The sequence below is a fragment of the Trachemys scripta genome, chromosome 4 (assembly GCF_013100865.1).
Source record: "Trachemys scripta elegans isolate TJP31775 chromosome 4, CAS_Tse_1.0, whole genome shotgun sequence".
Classification (NCBI taxonomy): Eukaryota; Metazoa; Chordata; order Testudines; family Emydidae; genus Trachemys; species Trachemys scripta.
In genome coordinates, this window is record NC_048301.1 from 128,988,134 (window position 1) to 129,003,606 (window position 15,473).

The window sequence follows — 15,473 nt, forward strand, 5'->3', positions numbered from 1 at the left end:
AGCCACAGCCTAGGCTGGGGCAAGGGCCAGGGCAGAGCTTGGGGGGCAGAGCAGGGCTGGGTGCCACTCCCAACCCCCCCCCAATGTGGGCTACCTCAGGCCCTGCCCCCCCCCCCCCCCAGTTTGGGGACCTCTGGTTTAAACACACTGTCTCTGCCTACATTAATTGCAGCATTGAAGGGACAGCATCAAGTCAAAATGGATCTGAAGTCTGTGCTTTGGGAGAAAAGGCTTAACAAAACCTAAGATCCACAGGCCTCTTTCCCGTCATGTCCTCTGCAGAGGGACTGAGCTGCTCGGTGATTTTGTACTCCCATTGCTATTGCTGTGTGACGTGCATCAGTCCATTGAGATCATACCGCACTGCACTGTGACCAGGGTCTCAAGACTACATTTATTAACTCGAGGCCTCTGGCAGAAGAGAGAGTCAGGGGATGGACAAAGTGACAGAGTCGTGCAGTGTTGGTGGAGCTGTGTTGGGCCCAGGATATTAGAAACAAGAGAGGTGAGGAAATAGCTTTTATTGGACCAACTTCTCTGGTGAGTGAGACAAGCTTTTGAGCTACGCACAAGACTTCTTCAGGTCTTTTCCCCATCAATCACTAGGCAGCCAGCTGAGGCCGGCTAGCGTGGAAACAGATGCTGGCTAGAGCAGGAATAACAGCAGCTTGTTAAAACTACTTGGAAGGGGAAGCTCCGGGCCAGTTAGTGACATTGAGCAGAGACTGCTTCCCTTAGGAGCCTATATACCTGCCTTGGGATCACCTGCATGGGTCCCCACCTGCGGAATGGCTGAACCCTGGTGGAATGGTAATTGTCTCTGCAGGCCAGCTCAGGGATGATTCACCAGGCTTAGGTAGTCTCAGGCCCAGAGGTATGACACAGAGAGAACAGCATCAGGAATACGGGTGGGTTATGAAATGATCTGTTTTATTATACTGCTTTGACAAAGGAAAAAAGACAATACCCACAAGTAGAAAGAATACAAATGTATTTTCTTTCAGGTTTTAGATGGACCCAACGGGTACAAATGCTTCCGTGAGCAAATAATAGCACTTGGGATGTTTAATGAACCCAAAGGGAGTGAGCACAAGGGACAAGATGGAATCCTGAAGGCACGCAGAGGCAAGGTGTCTCCTTTACTGAGATAACATGGGATAAAGCCCTTTTCGGAGGGCAGTGGGGGAAACGGACACTTCAGAACCCTGGCCCCGAGCATTTAATTCCTCGCTTTATAATCTGTACTTATGGGATAACCAATAACATCTCCAGGTCACATAAACACCCCGGAGATCACAAGCTTATCAAAACCATCTGCTGCAAGTTTCATGAGAAGAGACTTTTAGAGCCACTTGCTCATAGTCTGGCCTCATCAGATATTTTTGCACTTCCAAGGAGAATGTGGAGGCAGCCGCAGGAAGAGAAAGTGAAAAGGCCAAGTCATCTTTGAACCTCAAGGAAGGTCCAGTTTACGTTCTAGGGGAGAGCAAGTTATTTAATTATCCAAACTAGTTTCACTAGCTCTAAAGAGAGGTTTGCTCAACTCTAAGCTAGATTAGCCAGGAAAACCCTCCACGTTGGGAGATCCAAAAATACAGAGTGAGCCCCCCCATGTCTGAAGGGTTTTTATGCAAGAAAACAGCCCAAGTGGGAATGCAGGGGTACCTGGGGCAGGTGGGGTATTAATAAGGGGAGCTACGCTGGGAGTTCTCCTAGAATTGTAGATCTTCCTCAGCTGTGGGATTTTCCATACACAGAATCTTTAGTTGAAGGGGCTTTCAGGTTTGCCCATTAGAGTCACTCAACAGATGTCTCTGTTTCAGGCGTATTCTGCAGGCACCAGTCTGACACTACTTGGCACGACCTGTTCTCCAAGGCTCCGTTACGCTGGCTCTAACTCTAGCTCTGGAAGCTGTCCTCCTCCTGTGCCAGAGGGGGCTTGTCACAGTCACTGGTGTATGAAGGGCCATGCACAGACCCTTGGTGGCTGGAGTCTGAGAAGGCAGACATTTATACCACTCCGTTCCATTAGGATGGGCAACTTCACCTGGGAGGAAGAAAGAGAGAAAGAAGGAATCAGAAAACACTGAGGGACAGGGAAACTTACACATGGAGTAATAGCTAAACTAAAGCAAGACGTCGGTGCCGTTTCCACCCCGGCGTATGTCAGCATCTCAGGGTATCTCCACCCGTTTCCATCACACCGACACTAGGAATGCAAGAGCTCACAACTATCTTCTCACATGCCCTCCCGGGCAGCCTGTGGTGTTCCCGGCTGGGGCAGACGACCATGAAGCTCTCCCATCCCTGTGGAACGTAGGGGACGGATTTGCTATTTCACCTGGGAGCCATTTGTTCCAGGGCAGCCTGCAGAGATTTCCGGAGAGCTGTGTGGTTGAGATCCAGAGCACCAGACAAATGTCTCCGATGGGCTGGAGTAATCTGGAAAGGAAGAGGGAAAAGAAGCTGTTTAGGCCACTCTGGCTTCAATTCCAAGGAACGGTGGCAGGTAAGAGTTAGTTCCTTTCTCATCAACAGCCGAGTTCCACTGAGCTACGTGTTACCCTGTGTTAATAGCCTGAATTGGGAGCCCAACTGGAGACGCACTGGGCCTGATTTTCAGAGGTGCTGAGCAACTGCAGCGCCCACTGATTTCCATTGAAGCAGTGGGGGGTGTTGTACTCAATGCCTCTGAAAAATGAGGCCCTTGGTGTCTGACGCAGAGCTCCCCAAAACGGCAACACCCAAAAGCAGGGGCCATGTTTCAAAATGTCCTTACCATGCCCCTCCAGCAGGCAGGCGCTCAGTTTTAAAGGTCTCAGCCAAAAGGCCCAGACTGAATACACTGCATAGAACTCAATGTAGCTACTTGCTGGGATTCCAGGCATTCTAGCGGTTCTAAACCTGGTGCTTAAACCACTGAGTCCATTGTTCGGAAGGGGTGACTGATTTTGGGCCTTGGGCCTGGTTTTCCAGAGGTGCTGAGTTGTGGGTGCTCAGCTCCTCTGAAAAAAATCAGGATTTAAGTGACTCTTCCCAAGTTCCAGGTGGATCAGAACTCAGGAATTCCAGATGAGCGGTGTAGTCAGTTAAGACAGGAAGTGAAGAAGAAAATCCCATCCAGCTGAAAGGTATTTACACTGAGATCCCTTTCACCAAAGAGATGGAGCAATGGACACCCTAAGCAGAGCTCGTGTTTGTGTAATTTCCTCTTGGCCCTGTGCACATAAAAGCAAGACTCCCGGGACTCACAGCTCTCAGTCTGGACTCACATTGCTGCTGTATATGGTCAGCACAGCCATCATCAGCTTGGTGTAATTCATTGACTTAGCAAACTCCTGGGCCAGCCGGCACAGTTTCAGGACCAGGAGGTTAAAGAGCTCAGGGGGCAGCTCCACCTGAAAGAGAGATGTGGACACGGAGCAAGGAGAATACAAGGAACAAGGGCCACCTCAGACACCAAGTGTCCCAGACTGGCTCACTGCCGATTCTGGATAAATTGAACCAAAGAGCAGTCAGCACCCACCAACAGCAGGGGCACCCAAATACCCTGGGAAATTGCCAGGTTCCTGAAGGCAGCATGGGAGGGACACAGACTGCAGCTGCCCTCATCTGTAATATGGAGGAGCTGTCCTTGAAGACTACTGGTCCCAGCATGCAATGCTTCATCTCAAGCCGCACAGCCTAGACACGGTAGCACGGGCAGTGGATAATAACTGTGGTGGCTTGGGTCAAGGTGGAGTCCTGCTCTGAGGGGAGAGAGGACTCCAGGCCATCAAGCTGGCACCTTTCACCACTACTAAATTCACACACAGGTATTTCAAAAGGGTCATTTAAATACATCAGGAGAGAATGTGTTTGCTCACCTGCCTTCCCAGTAATGTCTGCACAACAGTGATGAGCTCCTCTGACCACGGCATCTCCAGGACCTGGCTGGAGAGGAGAATAAAGCCAGGGCTACACTAGAAACTCTGGCTGGTATAATAACGTTGGGTAGGGATGTGAATAACGGTGACACGTTTATACCAGCGCAGACAGAGTTTTACCTCTTACTTTGTTAGAGGATCTGGTATAAATGATACCGATAAGAGAATTCTTTTGCCAGTAGAAGCTGTGTCTGCACTAGGGGCAGTTTGCTGGAGTAGCTAGACCAGCAAACCCTTTCTAGTGTCGTCTACGCCTGAGAAAGAGGCATGGCTGAACTGCGGGCACTGTATGGAATAGATCAGTGCTAACTGCCCACCTCTGCCCGCATAGAATTCTCCAGGGTATACGGCCCTCATGCTGGCCCCACAGTTCCCATGTGTGCAATGGAGTGGATTGTGTGGATCCAGGACGGTACCTGGCCCTCAGCCTGTAGTGAGGGAGGAGTGCCTGTCTGAACCAGTGGGCGATATCACACCCCAGTCATTCCTGTGCGAGGGGACACAGAGTGGGTGGAAATTCCTCCCCTTCTGTAAGCATTTACCTGAGTACCAGCCTCACATACTCTGGCTCCAGGCTGTCCTCTATCAGCTCGCACACTAGCTTCATCCGCTCAGGGCCTGCAACAACAAGATGGCAGCGTTGGCCACAAGCAGTCATATCCCATCCCCTTCCGCCCGCCCCCACAATCAGCTTCACCACCGCACACTGGGCATGTCCTCACAACCCTGGCTCCTCGACCTCCTGCAGGGCAAAGGCCTTGTCTGCCGGGCTGGAGAGAGTCTGGCTTCCCCCCGGCCACATGGATGGAATAACTGATACCAGTCCCAGTCAGAGAGAGTCTCACATCCAAAGAGTCCAGGTAGGGGCTGTCGTGTCTCACTCCAGACATGCCACTCAGGGCCTGGTGTCAGAGGGCACTGCTCCTCTCAAGTTGGAGTAGTGCCACCTTACACCAGGGCAGAGCTCGTCCCTTGGAGCCAGTGTTCTGGGGCAGGGGCTCCCTCTCCCACTCAGTCCAGATCAGGAGTTCTCAGGCATTCGCACGCCCTGAGCCACCAACTACCAGACTGCTTCATTCACTCTGGAATACACGGTGCCTGTTGCATGGCGATTCGAAAGGAAGTGCCAGTCAATGCTTGACAGGGCTTTCCCAGGCGCTGAGGAGCCCTAACTCTTAGGTGACTTAGCAGGCTGGTTGCATCAGAGATGGTGAACAGGAGCAGATCTGTGGTCTCTGACCGTAAAGACAACGACTGGTGACCCACAGATCAGGTAACGCAGCTCTCTGGTGTAGTGAGAGCAAGAAGTCTGCATAGCACATACATCCACCTGCAGAGGGGCCCGGCCCTTCTCACTGTAGGACAAGCTGTGAACTCACCTGCCCCCGAGGCCCGCAGGACTGGAGTGATCAAGGCACAGCAGACTGGGCGAGCATACTTGGAGCAGAACGAGGTCAGCGCAGCCATGAGATGACGGGAGGCCGGCTGGGCCAGCGAGAGAACCTAGGGCACGGAAGAAGATGCAGAACAAATACAGCTTAGCATGGAAACGCAGGCCCTGTCGCCTGGACCCTTTCCATCCCTGGGCGGGTCAGTGAAGCCCGGGTGTTTAAGGGGCCTATGGGGGGAATGTTGCCAAGTCTAGTGCATACCATTTAGAAATGGCACAGTCTCCCCTGCTGAAGGGGAAGGGAGCTAAGGAGGAACCAGTACCTGTTCTGTGCTGTTTTACTCTATTCTCTAAAGTCAGGGGATGTCTTGGGCACAGGGCAGAGACTCTGCTCCAGCCAGGCCAAGGTCCCTTTCTCTGCCGCTCGGGCCCTTTGGCACTGCCGGCAACCAGTGAGCTCACAGAGCAACATCCAGCCAGTGCCATGGGCAGTGATCTCATATCCAAGCTTGACATCCCTACCGGAGACCCCATGCCCTCCTCCGACCACATCATCTGCACCAGTGATAGTTCATTTCAAAGCTGACTGCAAAGAGTTACAAAGGGATCTCACAAAACTGGGTGACTGGGCAACAATATGGCAAAAGAAGTTCAGGGTTGATAAGTGCAAAGTAATGCACATTGGAAAACATAATCCCAACTATACAGAAAAGGTGATGGGGTCTAAATTAGCTGTTACCACTCAGGAAAGAGATCTTGGAGACATTGTGGATAGTTCTCTGAAAACATCCATTCAATGTGCAGCAGCAGGAAAAAAAAAAAAAAAAACTAGCAGAATATCGGGAATCATTAGGAAAGGGATAGATAAGAAGACAGTAAATATCATAATGCCACTGTATATATCCATGGTTCACCCATACTTTGAATACCCGTGTACTGTTCTGGTGGACGCTTCTCAAAAAAGATACACCTCTACCCCGATATAGCGCTGTCCTCGGGAGCCAAAAAATCTTACCACGTTATAGGTGAAACCGCGTTATATCGAACTTGCTTTGATCCGCCGGAGGGCGCAGCCCCGCCCCCCCAGAGCGCTGTTTTACCGAGTTATATCCGAATTTGTGTTACATCGGGTCGCATTATATCGGGGTAGAAATGTATATTAGAATTGGAAAAAGTACAGAGAAGGGAAACAAAAATTATTATGGGAATGGAATAATTTCTGTATAAGGAGATATTAAAAAGACGGACTGTTCAACTTGGAAAAGAGACAACTGAGGCAGACGATATGATATAGGCCTATAAAATCATGACTGGTGTGGAGAAAGTGAATAGGGAAGTGTTATTTACCCCTTCACAGAACACAAGAACTAGGGATCACCCAATGAAATGAATAGGCAGCAGGTTTAAAACAAACAAAAGGAAGTATTTCTTCACACAATGCACAGTCAACCTGTGGAACTCATTGCCAGGGGACATTGTGATGGCCAAAAGTACAACTGGGTTCAAAACAGAACTAGATAAGTTAATGGAGGATAGATCCTTCGATGGCTATTAGCTAAGGTGGTCAGGGATGCAACCCCATGCTCTGGGTGTCCCTAAGCCTCTGACTGCCAGAAGCTGGGAGTGGATGACAGGGGATGGATCACTTGGTAATTGCCCTGTTCTTTCCATTCACTTAAGCATCTGGCACCAGCCACAGTTGGAAGACACGATACTGGGCTAGATGGACCATTGGTCTGACCCAATATGGCTGTTTTTTTGTGATTCCTTTCACTGGCTTTCTGGCTCTTACTGAAACATACTCATGCTCTTCGCTTCATGTCCAAGGCCGTATGTGACCTCGTCCCCATCTCCACTCACTTCCTCTTACTCCTTACGCTCCAACCCATCCTCCCAGCTTCTTGACTTCTTCAGCTCTCTCTGTCCCTTTCTCTCTCCTTCCCATTCTTCACCCAGAGCCTATCAGGTTGCTCCTGATGGTGCTGAGTCTGCAAAGTCTGACGCATGTGCTTAGCTTTAAGCAAGTACATGCTTCTTTGCAGGATTGGGGCCCATGTCGGCAAATCTTTACCCACTTCTTATCCACCAAGGACTGTCTCACTGCCTCCTCCTTCAAATCCACTTCTGCCCGGAATCCTTCCTGTGCTCACCAGTAACTGCCCACGCTTGCCCTGGGCTCAGCACCGGTTCCAGCTCTTGGTTCTATCTCAGAGTATAAGCACCTGGGGCAGGGCCCGTAAGATTTAGCAAAGGGCTGTGTAAATTTGCAGCATTCAATAAATGGTTTATAAGAATGGTTCCTACAGGATGGTTCTGTCAACAGCAGGAACACAACTCAGCATAGACCCCCAAATTACAGCTGTCAATACCTTTGTAACTGTGGGCCTGGGTGGCTCAGGGGATTGGGGATGAGCGCTAGCACTCCTCACCAGAAAATTGTTGGTTCCAGCCCAAGGCAGCAGTTGCAAAAAGGGGTTATCGTCCCCACAAGCAGTGAGCCGGTGTCTTTTAGCGCAGTTCCTAGTAAGCAGGTGCCAATGGTACAAAACCCATCAGCACTGGCCTTGGGAGCTGGCTCAAGGCTTAGAGAGGTCAAGGATCGAACAGGTTACGGAGCCTGAGCTCCTCTCCCGTCCATATTGACAGAACCAGACGGGGAAAGTTTACCCTGTCACTGCGCAGTGCTGCACCTGTTCTGTACAGGCAGGACTTCAATCTCCAGGGATTCACCAGCATGAAACACAACATACAGCCCCTTCTCTCCCCAGAAGGTGTGTCTATCAATCAGGAGAATGGATCCTGGAGGACACGGTCTCTGGGGGCCGTCTGCCAGCTCAGCACCCCAGGTGTGGGCCATCGGTACCTACCCGCTGGAGGAAGAGCTGCTCCGTCAGCACCACGGCGTTAGTGTAGCTGAGCTCGGGCGTGAGAGCGAGCAGCCAGGTGCAGAAATGCACAAGGACACGTTCCGGATACTGTGAGAGCTGGAGTAATGAGCACAGTCCCTCCAGCTGGAAGAGAGGCCGTACAAGCATTACGGACAGCAGCAGGACATTTCCCACGCACCGAAGAATGAGGAGAGGGATTAGAGGCTGGTTCCCTCAGGATGATTTTTATACGGGCTGCAATCAGCATCCCTCCCAGTGTTATCATTGCCCGCTCACCTGGCCAGGGGTGCATTCGTTCAGGATCTGCAGTTCGGGAGGGGCAGTCCCATCTGCTTGCTAAAGAGAAACAGGAGATTAAATAGGCCATTCAAATAATAGGTTCTATCCCCGTTCCCCCAGTTGGTTTCAAAGGAAACCATTCTCTGCTGCTTAACACAGAAGTTTGGACAGACTCAGGTTCAGAGCACAGCAAAGCCACAAGATGTCCAACTTCATGCATAGGAAGAAGAGTAGCATCTGCAGTGACATCAGCCCAGATGAAAACTTACAAAGGGAATCAATTCTCAGGTGTTAGGGGTTAATCAGGTAACTGCTGGGGGGCGGGGGGGTGGATGGGTTGGAGGTTCTTAGGGGGGCAGTAAGGGGGCAGGAAGTGGGAGGGGGCAGATAGGGGGCAGGGGCCAGGCTGTTTGGGGAGGCACAGCCTTCCCTACCCAGCCCTCCATACAGTTTTGCAACCCCAATATGGCTCTCGGGCCAAAAGTTTGCCCACCCCTGATGTAGCAGCAGGACTGCCCTTTCCCCAGTACAGGTCACCTCCACCTCTTCCTGCAAAGCCTGTCTCCTTGGATCAAATGCATTCCCTTTCTGGAGCCCCTGGTGCAAGCTGGTTTGGACCAAGTGCTCCTGGTGAAATGCAGACGCAAAATACTTACATTTGACTCCATCTCTAGCAGCATCTTAAGTCTAGGCACGTGCATCTGGGAAAAACATTTTAAAAATAGTTAAAGCCTAGAAAGAACAAAACCCCCAGGAGGGAGGCAAAATTCCCAAAGCCACCCAGATAATTCCCCAGCCCATTTTACTTCCCCTTTGGTTTCTGGGAAGGCAGAGAATCAAATCTCAGTGCTCTGGGCCATTTCCTTCATTCTCCTGTTCTGAATTGTGGTGTTAAGTTGCTGTGCACTGTTAAAGGGCTGCTGTGCTTCACCCCAGAAGCAGCTGCATCTCGGTAGCGGGCAGCAGGACCCCTAAAAATGCCACAAGTAGTTTGCAATCAGTCAGCAGAGCCCTTTGGGATCTGTGGGTGGGAGGAGGTATATCAATGGTAGTCATTATTCCACTTTAAGGCAGCCATTAGTAGCAGCAACCTCTGGAAAGAGAGCCAGCTGCTAAAAAATGGCTGAGAAACTGGAGTTACAAGATAATCCCTTTCACACCTACACTGTTTATTCCCAAAGAGCAAGCCCTTGGCTCTAGGCCCCACTCCTGCCCGTAAAAAGAACAGGAGTACTTGTGGCACCTTAGAGACTAACAAATTTATTAGAGCATAAGCTTTTGTGGACTACAGCCCACTCCTGCCCGTGTCGCTCCACAAAGCCCAGTTTTGGTAACCTTTATGGTACAGGACAAGTTTCAGCTGTTCAGTGCTGCTGTTCATTGGGCAGGCGATACAGCGTCACCAGGTGAGGTGTGGAGAGGGGAGAACGGGGAGCTCTATTGGCCACACTGCTTTGGAGATTGGAAAGGCTGGGTTCTGCGTTCTGTACTTGCACTGAGATAACTCACTTAGAAGGAATTCAAACACTAGCTGGTACCTGCATAAAATCAGGGACTTTTGCTGCTGCGTCCCGCTGGCAACCCTGACTGGCCTCTCTTGTCTCCATGATGGCATCCGGCTGGGCATTTTCATTGGCCCCCCTGGTTTGGCTCTGAATGGACCCACGTCCAGATACCTCTATACCAATCTCATCTTCCCTAGCACCAGCTCCTTTCACAAAGGTGCTTCCTGCCCGAGGTTCCAGGTCTAACTCCTCCTCTTCCAACCGGGACCTTTTCCTCTGCCTCTCCCCCTCGGGGTCCAGACTTTCCTCAGCTACTTGCTTGCGTTTCCTAAGCTGTGATGCAGAGTCGGTCGCATCCCCAGCCAGCCAGAGTTCAGGGCCTGGATGCTCCTGGATGAACCAACTCTGTTTCCTTTCCAAGTCCGGTTTGCTCTGAGTGCCACCCACGATCTTCTGGCACAGAGTTTTAAGCTGCTGCCGGCACGTGTCTGTCAGCGGAAGTGGAGTCCAACAGCTCCTCTCTTCTCTCAGCCCCCTCTCAAGTAGATCCCGCAGGGCCTGCACCCAGAGGTCTGGGCTGGGATCTTTCCTGGTAGCCTGAAGCAGCTGGCTGAGGCAGTCCTTCGGCACACTGCCCTGCACCATGTGCAGCAGGGAGAAGAGATTTCTCTGGCACAGCACGGGAAGCAGCAGCAGTATCGGTCTCCTGAGCAGGGGGCAGAAGCGGGGGTGGGGGGGGAGAAAGGAGGAATGAAAGAGATTTACTCGTAGATCTGCTCCAGGGAAAGGGTCAGGTGCTGGGTGCTGCCTCCGGAAGTCCTAACTCACCGTCCGCTGGGGGGAAATGGAGCAGGCAGAGGAGCAGAGATGGGCTGCTCGGGAGTCTGACGGGGTCAGATAGAGCGTTTATAGAAAAAAGGATCTGGTCTGGGCCCACTCTTGACCTGAAAGATCCCCAACATTCTGACCACACGACGGCCCCGCTCTGGAACTGGGCACTTTCTGTCTGTCTGCCTCACCTTTCCCCGCGTGACACAGGGAGCCCCCCTGCCTCTCGCGGGCACTGCAGCGGTTAGTTATGCAGACGCGTGTGTGCAAAACATTATTAATACACAGACCAGCACGTTGCTTCTTCGCTCTCAGGGCCAAGCCTGCCCTCTTTACTCAACCCACACTCCCAGTGCAGTAAATGAGCAAGAGGTTTGGCACTCCTGGGCTGGTCCTGAACGATGCTGAGCTGCCTCATCTCCCACAGGCTTAAATTAAGGGCAATCAGCACCGTGAAGGATCGGGCCCTTAAAGGGCCAAAGCAACTGCTGGACAGAGAAGTTATTGTGAGTTTTCTAAATAGACAACGTAAGCGACTCACAGGGTGAGGGTCCTCTCGGGCCCCCGCAGCACGGGCTCTTCAGCACACAAGGTCTCGGTGAAGATCTGCCAATGGAACGCCTGCCCTGGCGCGTCGCAGGCCCGGATGCGCTGGAGGGCTCGGAAGGCAGCCAGTGCCCCGCACGGCCCGGACGTCAGCGTGTGGAGGAGGAGACGGGAAGGCTTGTCAAACCTCTGCAGCCAGGGAGCTGGGGGAGCTTCCATCTCATCGGCCCTGCAAAGGACACATCCAATGTGAATGGGGTCACAAGGCCGCCCGGCGATGCAATAAAACCCCAAGAGCAGCCAGGAGAGGTGAGGGGAAAATAGGATTTGCCATATATTGGCTTAGGCCATAAAAGGGCTGCATAGGAGACAATTGGTGCATCTAGTATGGTACCCAGCATCCAGATCAGACCACTGGGATGTCTAGCCCAGTACCCCATCTCCTGCCATAGTGGATCCAATCATCTTGTCTCCTTCCACGTACCAGCCGAGATAGTAAGATACCCCAGGAGACAGATGGGACCACCGGTCTGCCTAGTAAGATCTCCCATCTCCAAGAAAAGCTTCAAACCAGGGTGAAAACATCCCACAACAGAGTTAGCCTATTGCAGAACGCAGCAGGGGGAAGGGCAAGAATTCCTTCCTGACCTGCTGCAGTTGGCTTCTGCCCTGGAGCACTGATTGGATTAGCTTTCTCCTAGGTCCCCTAACTATTATTGGCCATAAAATCATGCAGCCCCTTTTAAAATCCAGCCACGGCATTTGCCTCAGTGACTTCCTGTAGCCGTGATACAAGGGAGAGGAGCGGCAGCAGCTCACGAGCTAACACAAAAGATGAAGAGCAAATTCATTTTGTGTAGACAGCCCTTGTCATGCACAGCGCCCCGCTGCCCCTCAGCTATCCCAAAGACAGGGGTGAAGAGATATGCCCTACCAGGTGCCTGGCACACAATGCTACAGCAGACAGTGAACTCCACTGAGCCCTGGATGGCTGTTTTCCACACTGGCTTGGAGGTAGGAGCAGGGAGCTGCTGGGCATGGCACCCACGGTCAAGCAGGGCAGTTATTGGAGCCTAGAGGCAACCTTCACATTGCAAACCCCGGCACAGGGAACATCTAATGCATAACAAAAATATTCCATCTGTGGGGCCACATTTGGGGCCAAGTGGTTTATTTGCTTTACAAATAAGAATCCAGAAATGCACCCACAGAATCTGCAGAGGCCTTGTTTGCAGGGTTTTAATAATACATAGAAACCAGGTCACTCAAATCCAAGTCCGCTCTGTTCCACCCACTAGACCACACTGCTGTGGTGCGCACAGAGGACAGGAGGGAAAATGTGGCCCTGAGCAGGTTTTGTGTTGGGAATGGCTTCTGGGGGAGCTCCCAAGGAAGCCTCTAAAATCTCAGGACTCTTGGGCAGTGCAAGAGCCATAGCTGTGGATACCACCGAGCCCCCAGCCCCGGAGGCTAAACCCACAAACAAAACAGGGAGATGGGTGCTGTCCTGACAGCCCACGAACGAGACGTCGGCTCTCCAGCCATCCAAATTCACCCAGCAGAACTCCAAAGAGATCAGCAGGATGGGGCATGGTCCAGTACCTCTGGGAGAGATTAGTCACCATTTAAGACCATATAATGTCCATTTTTATCCCCGCCCCCATGGTTGCAAAATGGAACTGGGGGAGACGCAGGGCACCCCAGGCTTTGTCTAGACAAGGATTTGAAAGGTGTGGGCTAACGTATTAGCAGCTAAGAATTGCCATCTCGACCTGGGTTATGCATGTTAAAGGCACAAGCCCTTGTACATATATTTGCCAGCACCTTCCAAATCCTAGCTCGGACTGTGCCCAAGAGGGAAATCTCAGGCCAAAACGTTCAATCCAGAGAGTCTGCAGGTCTACATAGCTAGGCTCTGCCACAGAAGAGGCCTGATTCTGTAAGGCAGCGGTTCTCAACCAGGGGTATGTGTACCCCTGGGGTACACAGAGGTCTTCCAGGGGTTACATCAACTCATCTAGATATTTGCCTAGTTTTACAACAGGCTACATAAAAAGCCCTAGCAAAGTCAGTACAGACTAACATTTCATACAGACAATGACTTGCTTATACTGCTCTATATACTATACTCTGAAATGTAAGTACAATATTTATATTCTAATCGATTTATTTGATGATTATATGGTAAACACGAGGAAGTCAGCCATTTCTCAGAACTAGTGGCTGTGCTACTCTTGTATTTTTATGTCTGAGTTTGTAAGCAAGTAGTTTTTAAGTGAGGTGAAACTGGGAGTGCACAAGACAAATCAGCCTCCTGAAAGGGGGACAGGAGCCTGGAAGGTTGAACCCACCACTGCTCTAAGGCGCTGAGTACCTGTGGCTCCTATTAGCCTCCGTTATAGCGCTGACCATCAGGCACTGACTCTGGATTTAGCAGCCTGCTGTGTGAATCCTTCAGCTTCCCCACTCAGCACGCCAGGGAGGCCCCGGAGAGAAGCTGCTGCCAGGGGGTTGATTTCCCCCCTACCGGGGCCTTGGAAGCAAAGTCAGCTTCAGCATCCGCTCTGCACAGCCTCCATCTCTGTTAGGGCCCAGCTCTCACTGGGGCAGCATGTTCCACTTCCTGGTTCACAGGCCCTCTCTTTCCCTTCCACGCCTTAAAGGAGCAGCGTCCCTCCACCACCCACCCCAAAACATCCCATGCCCCCAACACACAGACTCCTGTCCCCGCTCCCCCGCCTGCCCACAATCACTTCCCCGTCATTTGCTGAAATGCCAGGGGAGCACACGAAACCTTTGCTTGCCGGCGTTACATCATTAGACCAGTGCTTTTAAGATCAAGGGGCTTCAGGGGCAGGCGGGAAGAGGGCCATATGGCCCACCCAGAATCAGAGCCCGCAATCTCATCTTTCCTTCCCTCCCGCCTGCAACACACACGGACTTTGCCAGCTTGAATTCACCCAAATTTATACAGTAGTAAGGCCAGTCTGACCCCAGCTACCTCCTGATGGGACGGTGCTTCCAGCCTCTCCCCACCCCCCATATTATAATTCATTCATCCCCCCCCCCCAACTCCACATCAGTCCCTCTCCCCATGCAGCAATTATTTATCCCCTCCTTCCCCCATTGCTGCCTTTTCAGGTTTTCTCAGAATCGTCCCTTTGTTGAGGCCGCTGGCTTGGGAAATCCGTAAAGATGCTCAGTGCACGCGCCCAGCTGCCTAGTGTTATAGGCGCAGGCTCTTCCCGAATGTCCAATTTTTTTTTTGTATCCCAGCCCCTGCATCGATTCCCACTGCCCCAGCTCCCCCCTGCTCCTTTTTCCCCGCTCCCAGGGCTTGGGGGGAGCAGCCAGGTCCTCTTCTCCCACTCCCCAGGTGTGGTGTTGCAGGAAAAGAGAGGGGAGTAGTTGTGAGACGACTTACCCCCAAGCGGTGAGGCTCTATCTAGGGCCAGAGCCGTGTTTTAATATGTGCACAGCGCCCAGCCCATTGGAGCACTGACTCGGGGCATCGCTGCAAAATGAATAATCATGAATTGTCCAAGCTGACTGCGAGGCAGCCAAGGCGCCAAAAAGGAAAGGTGATGTTGTTTAGAATTCTTTCCCTTCCGGCAATCGCAGGCCCTGCTAGTAATCTGCACAGTGCGTGAGTTTAAGTACCTTTGACTTTAAGGCTCTCTGGGGGGAGGATTTGGCCCCTGGCACTTCAATGAAACATTTCCAAGCTCACTCACAATTGTCTGAAATCGCCCTTATTCCAGCAGTTACAAATTCAGCACTCCAGTGTTACTTGTATCACCACTGCACGTCACAGCCCCAATCATGGACTATACCCCGTTGTGCTGGGCGCTGTACAAACCAAACAAAAAGACAATCCTTACCCACAAAGAGCTTACCATCTAAATGATAGGCTTGATTTCTCTGCTGAATGTGATTGCTGATATAACAGAAGTCACCAGGTGGCACTGTTACATGCGCTCAGTTCTTTTTCTTTGCATGAAAAGGATTTCGGTTTGGAAGATAGTGCTGTGGTGTACTTTGTTTGGGGGTGTAGAGTTGGACTTATTTTTCAGCGGGAGCTATGGCAAGTAACAAGAACGTTTGCTCTCTG

The 15,473-nt window shown here is 51.6% G+C and overlaps 1 protein-coding gene across 4 annotated transcripts; it reads right to left on the bottom strand.

Moving 5' to 3' along the window:
• Positions 1–916: 916 nt before the first annotated feature.
• On the bottom strand, positions 917–13,959 carry FANCE (FA complementation group E). Of its 4 annotated transcripts, none has more exons than XM_034767495.1 (12): positions 13,772–13,959; positions 11,358–11,591; positions 10,022–10,694; positions 9,140–9,184; positions 8,481–8,540; positions 8,184–8,327; positions 5,306–5,429; positions 4,469–4,544; positions 3,867–3,933; positions 3,273–3,398; positions 2,342–2,442; positions 917–2,047 (listed from the first exon to the last, which is right to left on the bottom strand). In XM_034767495.1, the coding sequence occupies exons 2-12, from the start codon at positions 11,579–11,581 to the stop codon at positions 2,044–2,046; spliced, it is 1,644 nt and encodes a 547-aa protein (XP_034623386.1). In that variant the 5' UTR covers positions 11,582–11,591; positions 13,772–13,959; the 3' UTR covers positions 917–2,043. The 4 variants fall into 4 exon arrangements, with proteins under 4 accessions (XP_034623386.1, XP_034623382.1, XP_034623385.1 ...); XM_034767491.1 differs by having other exon boundaries at positions 13,737–13,959; XM_034767494.1 differs by having other exon boundaries at positions 13,714–13,959.
• Positions 13,960–15,473: the final 1,514 nt, after the last annotated feature.

Coding starts and splice junctions, on each gene's coding strand:
- FANCE (XM_034767491.1), bottom strand. CDS start 13,774: ATGGTCAGCGCTATAACGGAGGCTAATAGGAGCCACAG. Junction 8,541..9,139: donor TGCTAGAGATGGAGTCAAAT/GTAAGTATTTTG, acceptor GTTTCTCTTTAG/CAAGCAGATGGGACTGCCCC. Junction 3,399..3,866: donor AGACATTACTGGGAAGGCAG/GTGAGCAAACAC, acceptor TCTCTCTTTCAG/GTGGAGCTGCCCCCTGAGCT.